Source organism: Myxocyprinus asiaticus, chromosome 31 (genome assembly GCF_019703515.2).
Source record: "Myxocyprinus asiaticus isolate MX2 ecotype Aquarium Trade chromosome 31, UBuf_Myxa_2, whole genome shotgun sequence".
Taxonomy (NCBI): domain Eukaryota; kingdom Metazoa; phylum Chordata; class Actinopteri; order Cypriniformes; family Catostomidae; genus Myxocyprinus; species Myxocyprinus asiaticus.
In genome coordinates this window covers 705,870-723,976 of record NC_059374.1, presented here as the reverse complement: position 1 = coordinate 723,976, position 18,107 = coordinate 705,870, and the positions used below count along the sequence as shown (strand labels likewise).

Here is an 18,107-nt window from a genome sequence, read left to right as displayed (position 1 = left end):
TAATCTCTGATTAGTCTCTCAAAGCATTTGCTGATGATGGGGGTCAGAGCAACAGGACGCCAGTCATTTAAACACGTTATTTTTGATTGTTTTGGTACAGGCACAATGCTGGACGTTTTAAAGCATGTGGGGACCACAGACAAGGAGAGGGAAAGGTTGAAAATGTCCGTAAAAACACCAGCCAGCTGGTTCGCGCACACTCTGATGACGCGACCCGGAATGCCGTCTGGACCCGCGGCTTTGCGGATATTCACCCGTTGGAAGGATCGGGTTACATCCGCTACAGAGACGGAGAGTGAACTAACCTCTGTAGCTTCAGCCACGAGAGCTCTCTCCGCGAGGGCGGTGTTATTTCCCTCGAAACGAGCATAAAAAGAATTTAGTTCATCCGGGAGAGAGGCAGCGGTGTTCATGGCGGAGTTTTTATTCCCTTTAAAGTCCGTGATGATGTTAATTCCCTGTCACATGCTTCTAGATTTGGTGGTGTTAAACTGTCCTTCAATCTTGCTCCTGTACTGGTGTTTTGCGGTTCTGATAGTTTTTCGGAGGGCATAACTGGCTTGTTTATGCTCCTCCGCGTTCCTGGAATTAAAAGCGGAGGTCCGCACATTAAGTGCCGCGTGAACATCGCTATTGATCCAAGGTTTCTGATTCGGATAGATCCGTATTGTTCTGGTCGGAACGACGTCCTCTATGCATGTTCTGATGAAACACATTACGCTATCAGCGTAAAGCTCGATGTCATCATCAGAGGCGGACCGGAACATCTCCCAGTCCGTGTGATCAAAACAGTCTTGTAGTGTAGAATCCGATTGGTCCGACCAGCACTGGATCGTTCTGAGGGTGGGTGCTTCCTGTTTCAATTTCTGCCTGTAAGCGGGCAGAAGCAGAATGGAAGAGTGGACCGATTTACCAAATGGTGGGCGGGGGAGGGATTTGTAGCCATCCCGGAACGGAGAGTAGCAATGATCCAAAACCCGGTCCCCTCGTGTGTTGAAACTAATGTGCTGGTGATATTTTGGTGCGACTGATTTGAAACTGGTTTTATTAAAGTCCCCGATCACAATGAACGCGGCCTCAGGGTGCGCGGTTTCCTGCTCACTTATAATCCCATACAGTTCCTTGAGTGCCCGGTCTGTGTCGGCTTGTGGCGGGATGTACACAGGAGTGATAATGACCGCTGTGAATTCCCTCGGTAGCCAGAATGGTCGACACAAAAGCATAAGAAATTCCAGATCAGGAGAGCAGAAAGACTTGATGGAATGTACGTTCCTCTGATCACACCAGGATTTGTTGATCATAAAACATACGCCACAACTTCTGCTTTTACCTGAGAGGTCTTTCACTATGTCCGCTCGGTGCACGGAGAACCCCGCGGGTTCAATGGCTGAGTCTGGAATCTCCACAGACATCCAAGTTTCCGTAAGGCAGATAATACAGCAGTCCCTCATCTCTCGTTGGAAAGAGATCCACGCTTTCAGCTTGCAGAGCTTGTTATCCAGAGACTGAACATTTGCCAGTAGAATAGTGGGTAGCGGGGGTCGATTTGCGTGGCGTCTTACTCTGATGAGAACGCCGGCTCTGTTTTCCCTTTTCCTCCTGCGTTTCTGCGTCCAGGCTGCCCAGACAAAGGGCTCCGCTTGTGTGTTTGTAAACAGCGGGTTGGCATTGAGGAATTTGAAGTCCGGTTTACAGTGTGTGATTGCTGAACCAATGTCCAAAAGTGTTTGTCTGTCGTAGACAATAAGGCAGACAACATCCAAGACAAAAAACATAAGAATGGTGAACAAAACAAACAAAACATTACTATATTGTGTCGGAGCTCGCAACGCAGCAGCCATACTCGGTGCCATCTTGACTCAAAAATGTACCTAATACTTCAGTATATTAATTTTAGGCTTTTATTTCAGTAGTTCAGCTTTTCACAGCAAAGATGTTTAAGGCATGTTTAAATAAGTTAAAAAATAATAAAAAAAAAAAAAATATATATATATATATATATGTTTTGTTTGATTTAATGTTTAAAATGTTTTCATGTGTCATTTTGGACAACCGGCAACTAAAATCATTGGCTAAAACTGACTAAAATAAATGCATATGACATGATTTAAATTTAAAGTTCATGCTCAGAGTCTAAACTGTAAAAAATGTCACTGGAAGAGTGTTAATATTGTGCTGGTGTTCAGGTGTTGATAAAGAAGAGTTATGACCGTGTGAAGCGAGTGAAGAACAGGAACTGGAAGCTGCAGGAGTTGAACCGAGAGAGAGACGACACAAACACTGATGATGAGAGGTGAGACAACACTTACAAAGTGATGAGATGTTTGATAAGATGGTCTTTTGATTTTAAAGAAAAACTTGTTAGTATTAGATTTTTACATAAGATGCACTTTATTTTCTCCCAAAGTGTCATACAGAACAACTCATTTATATTGAAATGTCAAATGAGGAAATCAATCATTATGATTTTTATTGCTGGTTTGATGATTAATCTTTCTTGTAGACAATACCACGAGTTCCTGGAGGATTTGGAGGAAGATGAAGTTCTGAGGAAGAATGTGAACATCTTCAGAGGTGATTAAACACACACACCACAGACGATACATGTGTGTGATCAATAATCTCACACACTGATCATATCATAATATCTGTGCAGACACCTCAAAGATCCCAGTGGAGAGTGACACTGATGATGATGATGGTGCTCCGCGGATCTCATTGGCTGAGATGTTAGAGGATCTGAGTCTGAGTGACGCCACTGGTGGAGAAGGAGCTGATATGATGACTGATTAATTAACTAGCAGCACCACATATCCAGACAAACATCAGCAGATATCATTGTCATTATTTCATGTATCTACAGGTGAACTGAGTGATGTAATGTTAGATGAAGTGCTTCAACTGACCAATTAAAAGAAATCTAAAAAATGTCTGTAACAGACTAAACATGTCATTGTTGTCATTATTACATTTGGAGAGGGCACTGATCGACTGACGTGTGTTGCACACAGAAACATCCGGCAGCACCATGTGCAAATGTGCAGTTCCACTCTTACTGTCTTGCTCAGTGTAATTCACAGCAGTATGTGTGCATCTGTCCACCATTAGAAACAAAGTCATGTTTTCCAGTTCATACTCGGACTGCTAAAATAAACTTTACTGAGGAAGATCACTGGATTAAGTTAACCAAATTAATGACATCAAATCTTTGAAACAGATTTCGTTTGTTCCAAGTAAACTAGATATCCACAAGCAGAACTTTATATTCTGTGAAATAATCAGTGTTTATATCTTTGGGACAGACAAAAATTCTGATCATTTAGACATCATTTCTGCTGATTTTGTTGGTGTTTTCTGTACAACCAATCGTGCACCAACACACCACTACTGTGTATTTTTTATTTTTCCAAACTGATCTATTATTGTGCTATATTTATTTCACTTTAAATGTACTGTGGTTAGTTTTACATGTCAGATAGACAGTATCTTCTTGTCTAAAGCTGTGTTCACTCTGCCAGTGTTTCAGGTCGGTCACTAGTGTTATTGGTGGACTGCACCACTGGCTTTAGAGAATCTGATCACGGATGAGATGTACTGCAGGTGAAACTAAGATATCATTCTAATGATTCTAGTGTTTTATACAATATAAACTGCAGCAGTACTCATATCATGAACAATGTATGAATTAAACTCACTCAGAATGACCACAGTTTCTGACATGGGATCATTTGAATTATATACATTTAGTAGACACTTATCCAAAGCAACTGACAAATGAGGAACATAAGCAATTTTATATATATATATATATTTTTTCAGGCTAAAAATTGACAACAGTTGCGCAGAGACTTTAATTTATACAGTATTAGAACAGATGTGGACCGGTAACTTAAAACACCCAGTTAACACTGTCAATCATTATTTAATTAATTGTCTAAGGACAGTACAAAACACATGATTTCAGTACAAAACTAAAGATGCATTGAACATCTCCGGTCCGTAGACGGGCTTATACCATGGAACGGGCATATTCCAAGTCTTTGGGCTGTGCTGGAGAAGACTTTACGGAGTGGTTCGACACTCCAGTCATCAATACAAGATCTCGGCCAAAGATTAATGCAACTCTGGACAGAAATAAATGTTGTGATGCTGCATAAGGTTGTCAAAAAATGCCATGACGAATGTGTGCCGTAATCAAAGCTAAAGGCAGTCCAACGAAATATAGAGTATGCAGCTTCTTTTTTTTTCTTTTTTTTTTGGCCAGGCAGTGTGGTTTGATTGGATACATAAAATCCAGTCAGATGATCAATTGTGTAGTCACAGTGTGTAATGTTATAGTATTTTTTGTAGAATCTTCGTGTCATATTGTTCCATCACACAGTTTCACTGATGATTTATTATGAATATTAAACCCAGGATATAGAGGTTGAGTGAATGTGGTGTGGACACTGTGAATGAGGGTCAGTGTGTCAGAGACGCTGTAGAAGGACAGAGTTCCTGCACTGTGATCCACATACACTCCTATTCTACAACAGCTGGAGGAGACAGAGAGATCAGTCTTTATATTACTGTGATAGAATGAGTAACTGGAGGGAGGACTGATCATTATATCCAAACACACACTCATCACTCCATCCCTTCCTGCTGATGCTCTTATATGACACTGATATAAACACACCGTCATCACCACTCCACTCGATCTCCCAGTAACAGCATCCACACACACTCTCTCTACACAACACCTGAAGATTAGCATCAAATCTATCTGGATGATCAGGATACTTCTGGAGTTTGCCAGTGTTAGTAATCACTCTGTTCCCTTCAGACAGACGGAGATGTTTATCCACTGTGTTTAGATCCACTGTGAACTGACGGGAATCTGATGAGATAAAAACAAAGAATTGAATGTGATAATTTTGTCAGTGTGTATATGCACATGTTTCTGTGAGTTTGAATATGTTTTATTGGTGTGAAGTCCATAAACCAGATACCCCTTCAACACCCCCGTCCCATCAGAGAGCACATCTTAAGAAAGCTGTTAATTAATCCATTGATTTGAAGAAAATAATGAATATCATTCAGATTGTTCTCTGTGAAGTCCTTCATGCAGTATAAGACATATAGCTCTGTGTTTATCTGTGCATGTGTCATTGTTCACTGTAAAACTCACATAAACACATGAAAGAAAGTATCTTTAGTATCTTTTAAGCTACAGCACGATAATGAGCAGTTTTGATTGGCTACCACAGACCATTTACACTCTCTGTCAGACAGAGGAGATGATACAGAAACATTTGAGGTGATCTACTGTCATTTGATTTATTAAAGGAGTTTAAAATGAGCATCTTAAACAGCATTAGAGTCCAAATCACATGATTTATGTAGTGAGAACTTTATTATCTAATACAAAATTAGCCTAGCATGAACAGTAATCCCATCAAAAGTCTCACCTCAGAGGTCATGACCTTCTCAATACATCACGTCATACATTCATTCAATTCCGGCATCTCATCCAATCATGATCTAGGCTATGCCTTAGTTATAAGGTCCCACAGCTGTCTCATTGCTCATAATGCTGCATTTCTTTCACTTGCATGTGATTGAAACACAGGCATAGCACACACTCGGTGCTTCTCAATCAGATGCTGCAGTCTAGTTGGGCTTAATATCTCAGCTGCCACATCATCAAGCACCGTCGAAGGCCGTCTCAATTGTGAGAACACTTGGAAGGCAGCCTCGTTTCACAGTCTTTGTTCAACATATTTTGGAGGATGCATGTTATGGATCAACTGGGGATCATGTTAACTGGGGATGTGCACGTACATGTGAATAATTTTACTTGCCTTTTCAGCAGATTTGTTCAATGTGAATTGTCAATGAGTAAAGAAAAGACATTTTGCACATTAAAAAAAATGTTGGTATAATTATTAAACAGAGTTGTTTTATTGATGTCTGTTCTAATGATTTTGACACGATTTTAAGAGCGATTTTTAACATCTGGTTTCCCATGCTGACGAGGGATATCAGTTTCAATGGGAACAGGGGCCGGTTGCACCAGCTATACGTAAGTTAAACCTTAGCCTAATTGTGGCATAAACGGGCACTAAGTCACAATTTATGCACTACTAAATATTTGAGTGTTGCACCATTAGGTAGAACGTAACCCTACATATAAACTAAATATTTACGGAAGCCCCCACGACCAGGACTAACAGATAGAATAATAACGCAGACTGATATTTAATGACATCAATGAACTCATGTTTTCCATGACAAGCATCAATCATTTCAACATCCATTATGATGTTGACATTTACGAGAGAGAAAAACAACATTTAAGCGGCTCTTCAGCATGAAACTGATCTAACGGAGCAGTTTTCAGGGTGTGTCGCCCGGTGTCAAGTTTCAACACATTCAGAATATATAAGATATTAAAATGAATGTCTATTTTTCCAGCCTGTTGTATTAGTATTTATCACCCCTCATTTATTTTAGATACAGTTCCTGTATATTATTATTTACACAGGGCAAATATACGATTTAATCTACTTTTATTATGTATCATATTTTAATGGGGATATAATTTATTACAGCTGACGTGAGAAAACGAGGTTTGAACATCAGCTGTAATGAGATCAAACTGAAATACACGGCTGTTTAACACTTCTGTATATAAATTTGAAGGTTGTTTATTGGATAAATACAGCTAAACGTCACATTATGTGACTACGCATCACTTTACGGAGAGCTGACGACCTACTAGTTGAGTCTTGCATTAAGAACAGGTGCTGCAACCAGATTAAGCACTGACTAGTTACAAACTAACTAGTAGTTACTAAGCCCTTAGTGTGAACTTTACATCTCAACTTACATGAGACCTTACACAGCTGGTGCAACCCTACCCTGGTGATTACACTTGTCAAGAGCAGTAAATCGCTGGAAGTGGAATTTTTTTTATATACAACACTAAAGCATCATAGGCTGATGTGTGTCAATAATAACTTTGAATGGTTTTTTTTTCTTTATAATGAATAATGGCTTAATTAGCCATGTAACTTTCTCCTACCGTTGAAAATGAACAAAGCAATCTATTAGTTAGAACTGGATTGCTAGTTTGATGGTAAGTCACACTGATATATCACTCAACGACCTGGGTTCAAATCATGTTTCATAAAGTGAAATTGTATCTTTGCTGCAGGTTATGATGTACTTTTAATAGATCTACTGAAAACTACACTATATGGCCAAAAGTTTGTGGACACCATATGTGCTTGATGAACATTTGATTTCAAAACCTTAGGCATCGACTTGCACTCTTTTGGGAAGGCTTTCCTCTATACTGTATGTAGTAACATGGCTGCAGGGATTTGCTCTATTTCAGATCCATAACATGCATCAAGTGCATCCTTTATGGCCTTCAATCACCCACAATCTTTTGCACAATTCAGACTTCAAAAAAAGAAAATATCGGAAAACAAATCAAACAGATATACACCCTCCTGGTGACTTCCTTCATTTCTACAGTACAGTAGTTGAAGTGCTTCACAAATAATTTATCTTCTACATTATTTGCTGAGGCAGAAACCTTTATGACGTAGTCATACAGGCTTACTAGACTGTCTCATTCTAGAGCTGAATGCTGAGGAGGAGTCTAGTCTACAGCCTCAGAAGGACTGGTCTAGAAAGGATACAGACTAACTACACTAACTTTCATTTGAGAAGCACCCGCTATGTATTCACTTTTCAAGCAACAGTCACTCAACATTTGGATTAAGCATCGTTTGGCTACTCACATTGATGCTCACTCTCCTCCAACAAGATACACAAGTTTTCTATTTATTCTTCTTTTGACTGAATAATTGTCAAACAACTAGCTGGTGGCGTTGGGCTAAAGATGTTTATGCTCTGAATGTTCCTCTATTCACTGTTCATCATATTCATTATCTGCATCAACAATCGCTTTTCAAGCGGCAATGACATTACATTAAGAAATGTTTGACATTACATGAGTATTCGATGCATTTTGCACACCAATCTTCATGTTAAGTGTAATAAAGATTGTGTGTTCTGCATTCATAGTGCATCACACTGTTTACATCTGTTGTGTGTGAAAATCCCAGGAGATCAGCAGTTACAGAAATACTCAAACCAGCCCGTCTGGCACCAACAATCATGCCACGGTCAATCACGGAGATCACATTTTTTCCCCATTCTGATGGTTGATGTGAACATTAACTGAAGCTCCTGACCCGTATCTGCATGATTTTATGCACTGCACTGCTGCCACACGATTGGCTGATTAGATAATCACATGGATGATTGTTGGTGCCAGATGGGCTGGTTTGAGTATTTCTGTAACTGCTGATCTCCTGGGATTTTCACACACAACAGTCTCTAGAATTTACTCAGAATGGTGCCAAAAACAAAAAACATCCAGTGAGCGGCAGTTCTGTGGATAGAAACACCTCTTTGATGAGAGAGGTCAACAGAGAATGGCCAGACTGGTATGAACTGACAAAGTCTACAGTAACTCAGATAACCACTCTGTACAATTGTGGTGAGAAGAATATCATCTCTGAATGCTATTATGAGATGCAGGTTGGCGCTGTTTTGGCGGCACGAGGGGGAACTACACAATATTTGGCAGGTGCTTTTAATGTTGTGGCTGATTGGCGTGTATTAACTAGTATTGTCGTAATTAATGCGTTAATCACATAGGATTAATTGAAAGAGTTAAACGCGTTAATTTTTCTTTATCGTGATTAACGCATTTACTGTTAATACAGCATAAACCAGCATAAACACTTGTTGGGAGAACGGAACCTTGTAATGTGTCTGCCTGGAGTCACTACACTGACACACACACCACAAGAGTTCTTCGCTATCAGTGATAAAATGATGGTGAAAGGAGCTCTTAGCGCTATTTGATGTATAAAACAAACCCAGATGGGACTTGTGATAGAAATCAAGTATTTTTCAGCCTATTTAAAGGCACATTTTAATTACCACAGAAGCACACCAAATCTTAACTATCACCAAAATGCAAAATGAGATGTGTTTGAATGCAAGAGCTTTTCATAAGGAGTTCAAAGTGGCGCTTGATGCTCTGACATGAATCATGAACGCAGCTTCACGATTGCTGTAGGAAAGCGGATAGCCACAGTCTACCAGCAGATTAATACTGTGAAGGATGACAGTTTAAGGGATTTAATGCCCATTGCAATGAATACTAAACCTATGTGGACTAAAGCCATCTTTACACAGCAAAGGTGACACAGAATGTTAGATGCAGTTAGATGTGTTTTCACAGAGCAGGAATAAATGCATGTACACAGCAGTTGCAAATGCATCAATAATGTTATGAAATGAATATTTTAAATGTAAAATTATGAGATACAGTATATAGAGAATCTAGAAATATGAATGGATACTCAACATATGGGGACTAATTCTTTCAATAAATCAACCTCCCAATAAGACTTTGGGAAAAGTTTAAATTTAGATGAATTGGTGCTATTTTAGTTTCCTCATTAAAAAAAATCCTCCTTAAAAAAAACTCCTAAAGACATGAACTGTAATTTTGCAATATATGTATAAAATCATGATCACTCACATTAAAATAAAGACTCCAGTCATATCAGTGACATTATAAAAGCTGTTTTATTCTACATAGAGTGGGTCCGCACATGGGGGCTGCCATGTTAGAATCACATGACCAGCCAAATACTACTCACTTAATCTCAGTAACAGTCCTGTTATTGGACACTTTCACTCATTGATTAAAGTAATCATGGCTGACTATGAATACTACATTTCTACAATGACATCTGAAACTGAAAACTATTGATTTTAAATGATGCTGCATCCAAGCCACTAGGTGTCAGTGTAAGTCCAAGATGACACGAAAGTTACTGAGTGTACCATTAATGCAAGGTGTAAATGGGGGCTATTATTGCAGGCCCTATTTTAAACACTTTTCATGGAAAGTGCCATATATATTTTAGTTTTCTCTGGTTTTGACTAATTTACATAAATGGTTTGATTAGTTACCAAACTGTTTAGATCATATTCATGTTTGTTCTTTAGACTCTCGGTTTAGCATTCAGAATGTTAACATTAACTTTAAAATGTAGTTTGAAATTCTGTTGGTTCAGATATAGATTAATGAACATATTCAGATTTATATATCATCTGCTCAAGCCATGAATTTTCATTTGGTGGGTGTAGAGAATTTGTGTTAAAAACAATAATAGATTCATTTAAACCCTTTGAGAGTGATAGGATGATGCAGTTTAATCTTTAATTTCATACAATTGATTTGATTGAGCAGACAGTATTGACTTACTGAATGAATGAATGAATGTTATTTTTATATAGCACTTTTCTGACACCAAACTCCAAGTGCTTTACAAACAGAACAGGGGGTTCTCCTCACCCACCACCAATGTGCAGCATCCAGTGCGCCAGTACGTATGGAACTCATCTGCAGACTGAAGAATTAAGCTCAAGACTTTTGTTAGGCCAGATTACAGCTGAACAGATATTTAAGAGCAAACTTTCTCAAAGTTTTACATGAAAATTATGAAATAATGTGATATTGTAATTGAGTTGCCTATGCGCAACAATGAACTGGATTTAATATCTCTCATTTTTAGTTTTGAAAATGAAGAAATGTGTGTGTCTGTGTGTGTGTGTGTGTGTGTGTGCGTGCAAGCGTGGGTGCATTTTCATAGTGACTTACATTGTAGAAGTTCATTCCTGGTCTTGGGTTCATCAGTGATAATTTTAATGTCTGTGACTATGAGAATAAACAGACATAATTCATGTACATTTTCATTTATTTACATTATGTAAAATTGATCTCTGAAAGTAAATGAATATCTGTTACCTCTGTTAGATATCTTTTCCATGTGTTCTCTACAGAAATCCTCCAGTTGTTGTTTCAGTTGAGAGACAGATTTTATCACTTCATCAAAAGACAGAAGAGAACTGACAGTGATGTTGGGTAAGACTGGAGATCCAGGAGGTGCAGAGAAAGACTGATACAGAAAAACAACAGAAAACCTTCATCACCTCCACTACAGTTACATTTATACTGTCATGATTGAATTAAATAGATCTGATAAAACACTTTGACAGTATTTGTTCTGTATTTGCAATGATTCTATGATGTTCTCATGTGGCTTCAGTGAGATGAATATTAATTGTGGCGGAATGATCTGCCCCTCCGGCTCGTCATCGTTGCGCCGCCTCTTAGGGCTGCCCTTCAGCCAGGCTCACTACAGGAGCTGGGCAGGAGCGCGAGAAGAGGTGCATAATTAATAAGCCTTGTTCTGACAGTGGTGGATGAAGCACATCTGATGTGAATAATGCTTCATCACCACTGTCTTTAAAACGCAGAGTGCACCTCTTCTCGGGAAGCCGGCTTCAAATCTCCATGTGTGCACACACTGGCATCCTCGCATGCCCAGGACCAGAGCTTTGAGGGTTCGGACAAGATGATGCACCGCCGGACCCGCTCCTTGGACCCCCCGGGCTGATTATATGAGTCGCCGGGGGAGAACTGCACACATCGCGGTCGACGGGCTAGACGATGGGCCGCCTTCCCCTCTCACCTGCCACGGGCCTGGGAAGACAGGCCGCCAAGGACGCGGCTGCCCCTCGTGCCGTGGACCTTGGAGGGGAGCGTGTGCAACCGATGGACCCAGCTCATGCCTGGGCCATACCAAAGACACTACCCCACCCTTCACTGAGCCCCGTCTCACTGCGAGGATGCCAGATTCCCCCTTTGTTATGAACACTATTCCCCCTGGACACTTTATTTTCTCCTTTATGGACATTTTACGTTTATTGTTATTTCCAATTAATGCCTCTCAGAGGCATGACACCACACCCACTGTGTCTGTCCCTTGCTCACCCTGCCACAGTGGTGGAGAATGCAGGCACTTTTGTGGGCAGAGACGGCATAGTTGGGCACCAACAGTGATGTAACTCTTCCTCTCATTCGCTGGTTAGATGGAAAGCCTGCAGTGGGATGGAGAAAACACGAGGACAGCCTCCCAGCTGCAGTTAAGGGTAAGTGCCACTTAATAAGCATTTACCCTGTGGCTGGCTGAGGCTGTCATATTAATTCGTGTTTTTTCTTCGTTCCCACCCAGGTGTGAGTGAGAGGGAGAGCTGGCCCAGAGAGGTATCCTCCATACGTCCACTCCGACCGTAGGGCCTGGTTGAGGAAGTAGCATTCCCGTGCGGGTGGCTAAAGTGTGTGCACCTCCGGCTCTGAACTCCATGATTGGATACGAGTGTGGGAGGAGGTGCCGACGGGGTGATGCTTGGGGGGAGGGAGATGTGGCAGAATGATCCGCCCCTCTGGCTCGTCATCGTCGCCCTGCCTCTTAGGGCCGACCTTCCACCAGGCACAAGATGGGAGTTGGGCAGGAGAGCGAGAAGAGGTGCATAATTAATAAGCCTCATTCTAACAGCAGTGAATGAAGCACACCTGTTGTGAATAATGCTTCATCACCACTGTCTTTAAAACACAAAGTGCACCTCTTCTCGGGGAGCCGGCTTCAAATCTCCATGTGTGCACACACTGGCATCCTCGCACGCCCAGGACCAGAGCTAGGAGGGTTCGGACAAGATGATGCACCACCGGACCTGCTCTTCGGACCCCTGGGCCGATTAGATGAGTCGCATGGGGAGAACTGCACACTTTGTGGCTGACAGGCTAGAGGCCGGGCCGCCTTCCCCTCTCACCTGCTGCGGTCCTGGGAAGTCAGGCTGCCAAGGACGCCGTCGCCCCTCGTGCCGTGGACCCTGGAGGGGAGCGTGTGTGGCTGACGGACCCAGCTCATGCCTGGACCATTCCAAAGACACTACCCCACCCTTCACTGAGCCCCGTCTCACCGCAAGGATGCCAGATACCCCCTTTGTTATGAACACTATTCCCCCTGGACACTTTATTTTCCCCTTTATGGACATTTTACTTTTATTATTATTTCCAAAAAATGCCTCTCCAAGGCATGACGCCACACCCACTGTGTCTGTCCCTTGCTCACCCCGCCACATAATGATGAGATGTGTTACCTGCAGGAACTGGATGTGATCATGTGTGTGTGAAAGCTGCTCCAGCTCAGCGTCTCTCCTCCTCAGATCAGTAATCTCCTGCTCCAGTAGCTCCAAGAGTCCTTCAGCTCGACTCACTGCAGCCTTTTCCTGATCTCTAATCAGCTGTGTCACCCCAGAGCGTCTTCTCTCAATGAAGCGCATCAATTCAGTAAAGATCCTCTCACTGTCCTCCACTGCTGTCTGTGCAGAGCACTGTTACACACACATTACAATCAGCTCTTACTAACAACTCACACAGCCTGTGACCCAACTGAGTCTGAAACTTCTCTTTTCCTCTTCTCAAACTCACCTTGTGAGACTCCACAGCTCTTCTCAACTCCTCAATCTTTTTCTCACTCTCTTGGATTCTCTGTTTTTATTTTTTCTGTGTCTCCTCCAAGTGACTCTGTTCATCAAACAAACTGCAGTTAAACCTTAAAACTGAATAATACAAAATCATTATTGTTGTATTGCAATTTTCACAAAACATTTATTATGTACAAATCAATATTTATTTATTTAGTGTTGTTTGTGTCTTCTTTTTATGTAACACTCTAATAGTTACAAACAAAACAACTGCCAATCAGATTTATGTTTAATAAAAGGTTATGTGGAGCAGGATTTTGGACCACTGAGCAGAGTTTTTGGATGAACTATTTGTTTAAACTAGAGTTGGGGTACTTGAGTTCGGACTCTAATCTGAGTCACAAGTCCAGTTTTAATGGACTTGGACTTGTCATGGACTCTGATGCATTTTAGACTTGACTCAGACTCAAGCCTTTGGGACTCTGGATTTTTTTCAGAGTCCAGCCAAGTCCATGGCACTTGTTATGCAATGAAAAAACAAAAAACAAAACAGAAATAAATGAACACATCTCTATCTGCATGCAGCTATAGCATCCCCTGATGTTGTAGATGTAGCCAGAGTTTGTTTTACTGTGTTAAGCACAGTCACACTCATCAGTCAACCAATACGCTTGAATGTTACTACAGAGACTAATGAATAACACTGATAACCAAGGTTGCTGGCACGACAAAAACATAAAGACGGGTATGTAGCCAATGTACTAGAGGTGATAAAAAGCAGATGTGAATGTAACTTATATAAGCTTATAGCAAGCATATAAAGATAAATGTGACAATACAAAGACAACATAATTAAAAACTATAAATGTAATAATATTGTACAAATGATTAATACTGCTACAAAATTATTAATAATACTAATAATAACTAATAATACTGATCAGCATGAAAATGTAGTCTACAGAAGACAAAACTGTCCTTCAATTTATTGCATTCTTTTGACATTTCAGTTATTTGTTGATTTTGTTCCCCTCCACTCTAACATAGACTAAAGAAAGTGAAAGCTGCGTTAGTCATTACAACCAGGGTTATTATTATTTCCAATTTTTATTTAGTTTTTATTTCTATTTCATTTTCAATTTGTCTTTTCAATTTAGTTTAGTTTAATCTAAAATGATCCCCATCTAAAGAAATAATAGTCTATACTGAGATTTCTTACTGAATCTCTTTCTGCCAACTAGTTTGGGAAAATACATACAAATGAACAAATGAAATCAACACAGAAGTAATTAGCACTGGCAGAGAAGTTACATCAATTTGACTACAAATGCTACTTCCAAAAACACTGGAAAAGTCCTCTGCTAATATTAGGGCCATTTAACATGGACATGATTGTCTAGTTATTTCATGGAAAACGGCAAAATGCGGGGCAGTTCTGTGCACTGCTCGTGCACCTAAAACCCTGATGCGTCCATGTGTGTCTCCCAGCTGCTGCCGCCGAAGATAAAAAATATTTGATATTTGCTTGAGTGGCAGTCGTGTTGGTCTGCAATCATTATGAAATCTTTAAATACCAAACTAAAGGAAATTTCACTGACCTCTTCTTTAACCGCAAAAAACAAGGACAGTAATAATATTGAGTAATTTAACAGAATTGTCCTTCAAAAGTTTCAGAGATATAGGCTAAAAACCAACTAAATGTAACTCGTTACATGAATTAGCTTCATGCTCAAACATTTTACCTGTTGTATGGTCCCGTGCTGTCCGAAACTAGCTTGTTTAGTTTCTAGTTAAAGCATATGCTTTCATTCTGAAACCACTTTTAAGTTTGTTCAACAGGATACGAATCATAATATATATATATATATATATTAAATGCAACAGGGGTGTTTTTGTTACATTTATATTGACAAATTATTTTTCTTAGTTGTGAAGTTTAAAATAAGCTTAAAATATTGATGTTGAGTTTACAGTTCCAATTTTAACTTAGATTTATGAACAGATTCATTGTAACTCGACTCTGACTTGATTCTGACTTGGTCCCTTTTAGACTCAGACTTGACTTGGACTCGATTGTTTAAAGACTCTGACTTGAGCCTGACGCGGCCCCTTTTAGACTCGGACTTGACTTGGGCTCGATTGTTTAAAGACTCTGACTTGATTCTGTCTCTGCCCCTTTTAGACTCTGACTTGACTTGGACTCGATTGTTTAAAGACTCTGACTTGAGTCTGACTCGGCCCCTTTTGGACTCAGACTTGACTTGGACTCGATTGTTTAAAGACTCTGACTTGACTCGGACTCAACTAAGGTGGACTCGAACCCAACACTACTTTAAACCCACCTAGGGGTGGATTTAGGCATGGGCGACATGGACAGCCGCCCGGAGCAGCATCTTGCCAGGGGCAGCACGAGGCGCCCACACAAAAAAGTGGGCTCCCTGAAGTCCACCAGCAATCTCATCTCCAACCACCCACAACACCTCAGTTTCCTGAGAGGCAGCAGATGCCCTAACCCCACCCTAATCCAAACTAAATGGAGTCTGTAAGGCCGAGTATCCTGCAAGGAACAACGAGAGGCACCTTTCTCCTATCATAGTATTTTCAGGGAACCCTGCTCTAGCTGAGCACTGCCATAGAGATACACTGGGATGCTAACATATAGCGACTGCAGGGATTTAATTTCTGTGAGTGTATTACGCTTAACATGGCTTCCCGCCTGCTTACGGCAAATGTCATTTCAGTTAATACCTGTTTCTTAGTCCTCTCAGCAGCAGCTGATACAGTGTCATGGTTTTTGTGATCATCAATTATAATAAAGAATGAGTAAGTGTTTCAAAAATTCTGACCGGTAGTGTATATATATTCTCTCTCTGTCTGCTCACCAACTCTGCTTAGGCCTCACATAGGTCATCAGCATTCCTGACTCTACTTTTGTGACACTGAGTTTAGGGAAGATAATGTTTAGCTCCACTATAAGAAGTGTACTGTATCTTATCTATGTATTTTGGGAAAAGTTCAACCTTACCAAACCAAAAGATTACAACCTTGAGTTAGAGAGAGATGTGTGTTCTGCATTACCATTTTGTTCCAGGGTCAAGAAGAAAGGAGACCACATGACATCCAAAGATGGGACTGTGGAGGCCAGATGGGGCAAATGGAACATCTATAAGATGACCTTTAACTTAGGAATGCTGACTTATGATCTGAACAGGTCACTCAGTAAATAAATCAGAACTGTACCTACTCAATCTATGACCCACAAGATATGCTAGGAACAGGACACCATGTTCTGAGATGTACTTAACTTATCTAGGTTTCAACCAATCAGAATCTTTGTATCTGTAACCTGACGTAAATTGTTGACCTCATGTTTGGGTATAATTGTCACCTTATCTTGAAGCTGAAAATGGAGACTTCTACGAACTTGTAGATGATTTTTCTCATGATGCTGTAGGGCTTTACTGGTTGTTTAGATCAGTGTTACTATCAGAAATAATTAATAATTATTTCTTTAGTTATTAATTAATATTTAAATTAATTAATTGAATCTAACTCATTAAAACCTCATATGGGACTCCAGTAAATGTAGTGTGCTACGTTTAGGAGCAAGTTTGGTTATTAGCAATAATTAATAATTATCAAAGATAATTATTATTTATTAAAATCAATAGAACATTGATGAGAATCAATGTTAGTTTTTTTTTAATCCTTTAAATCAACAACTATCAAAGATAATCACCAATCATTAACATCGATGAAAAATTAATTAAAATTAACACTAGCTTATTGATCATTCAAATTCAACAATCATCAAAGATAATTATCAATTTCTCTTTGTAATATAACAAAGTTTATTTATGCAGTAATATCAATTAATAATTAATACAATGCAGTCAATAAACTTCCAACTTCTAACTACAAACTAAACAGTGATATGATTAGATATGGAAACCAAAATAATCCTATAACACATGAGGGTGTGTGTGTGTGTGTGTGTGTGTGTGTGTGTGTGTTAGTGAGAGAGAGAGAGAATTAAGTGACGGCCCCAAAGCCGATTTCGCGATCGTGGGAGAGAAAGCAGCTGTTAGTTTATCAGAGACGCGGTGGACGGCTCGTTACCCGTCCCGCGGTCTTTGATTCTTTAATGGATAAACTCAGTTTACCTGTCTCACCCGCGATGGCGGAAATGCACAACAGTCCAATTTGGTTGGACCACAATACAGCAAACAAATTCGTGATAATTAATACCCTGAGTATTAATAATGAGCGGACATGGCGATCCGTAAACTGTACAAGCAAAAACCTTGAAACACAAGAATAACACACTATAATATTCTATCTCTGCCCAGACGTAAACCTCTTACTTGAATCGCATGAGGACGCAGAATGTGTGTTCATCCGTCCTTTAACTCCGACTCGGTTCCTTGAGGCTTGGGTGATGACGGGAGGCTGTTTCCCCGCTCTGTCGGTGGGCGGTACGGCTGCTGATTCTCGGTGGGCTGGCGGAGAAATCAGCAACGTCAACTTGATTGAAGATGGAAGATAAATCTTTTCTCTCTTCACTTGTGCAGGCAAACGGATGAAAATCCGGATTGCTCGGCAGTCTCCTTCGGATCCTTTAGAGTGTTCGGTGGAACACAGAGTAATCTCAACTCGTCCAGCGAGATGGAGATTGTATGGCCACAGTTTCATGT

General features: G+C 40.3%; 1 protein-coding gene and 1 pseudogene across 2 annotated transcripts in view; one reads left to right on the top strand and one right to left on the bottom strand.

Moving 5' to 3' along the window:
* Positions 1–3,155, top strand: part of nmd3 (NMD3 ribosome export adaptor) — a 35,298-nt gene extending 32,143 nt beyond the window's left edge. Inside the window, exons 14-16 of one of the 2 annotated variants that reach the window (XM_051665178.1) lie at positions 2,187–2,293; positions 2,504–2,574; positions 2,657–3,155. In XM_051665178.1, the coding sequence (XP_051521138.1) occupies positions 2,187–2,293; positions 2,504–2,574; positions 2,657–2,793 (315 nt within the window). In that variant the 3' untranslated portion in view covers positions 2,794–3,155. The remainder of the gene's footprint in view (positions 1–2,186; positions 2,294–2,503; positions 2,575–2,656) is intronic. The other variant, XM_051665179.1, reaches the window with a different exon arrangement.
* A 1,190-nt stretch (positions 3,156–4,345) lies between these two features.
* Positions 4,346–16,221, bottom strand: LOC127421785 (tripartite motif-containing protein 16-like; annotated as a pseudogene).
* Between the last annotated feature and the right edge of the window lie 1,886 nt (positions 16,222–18,107).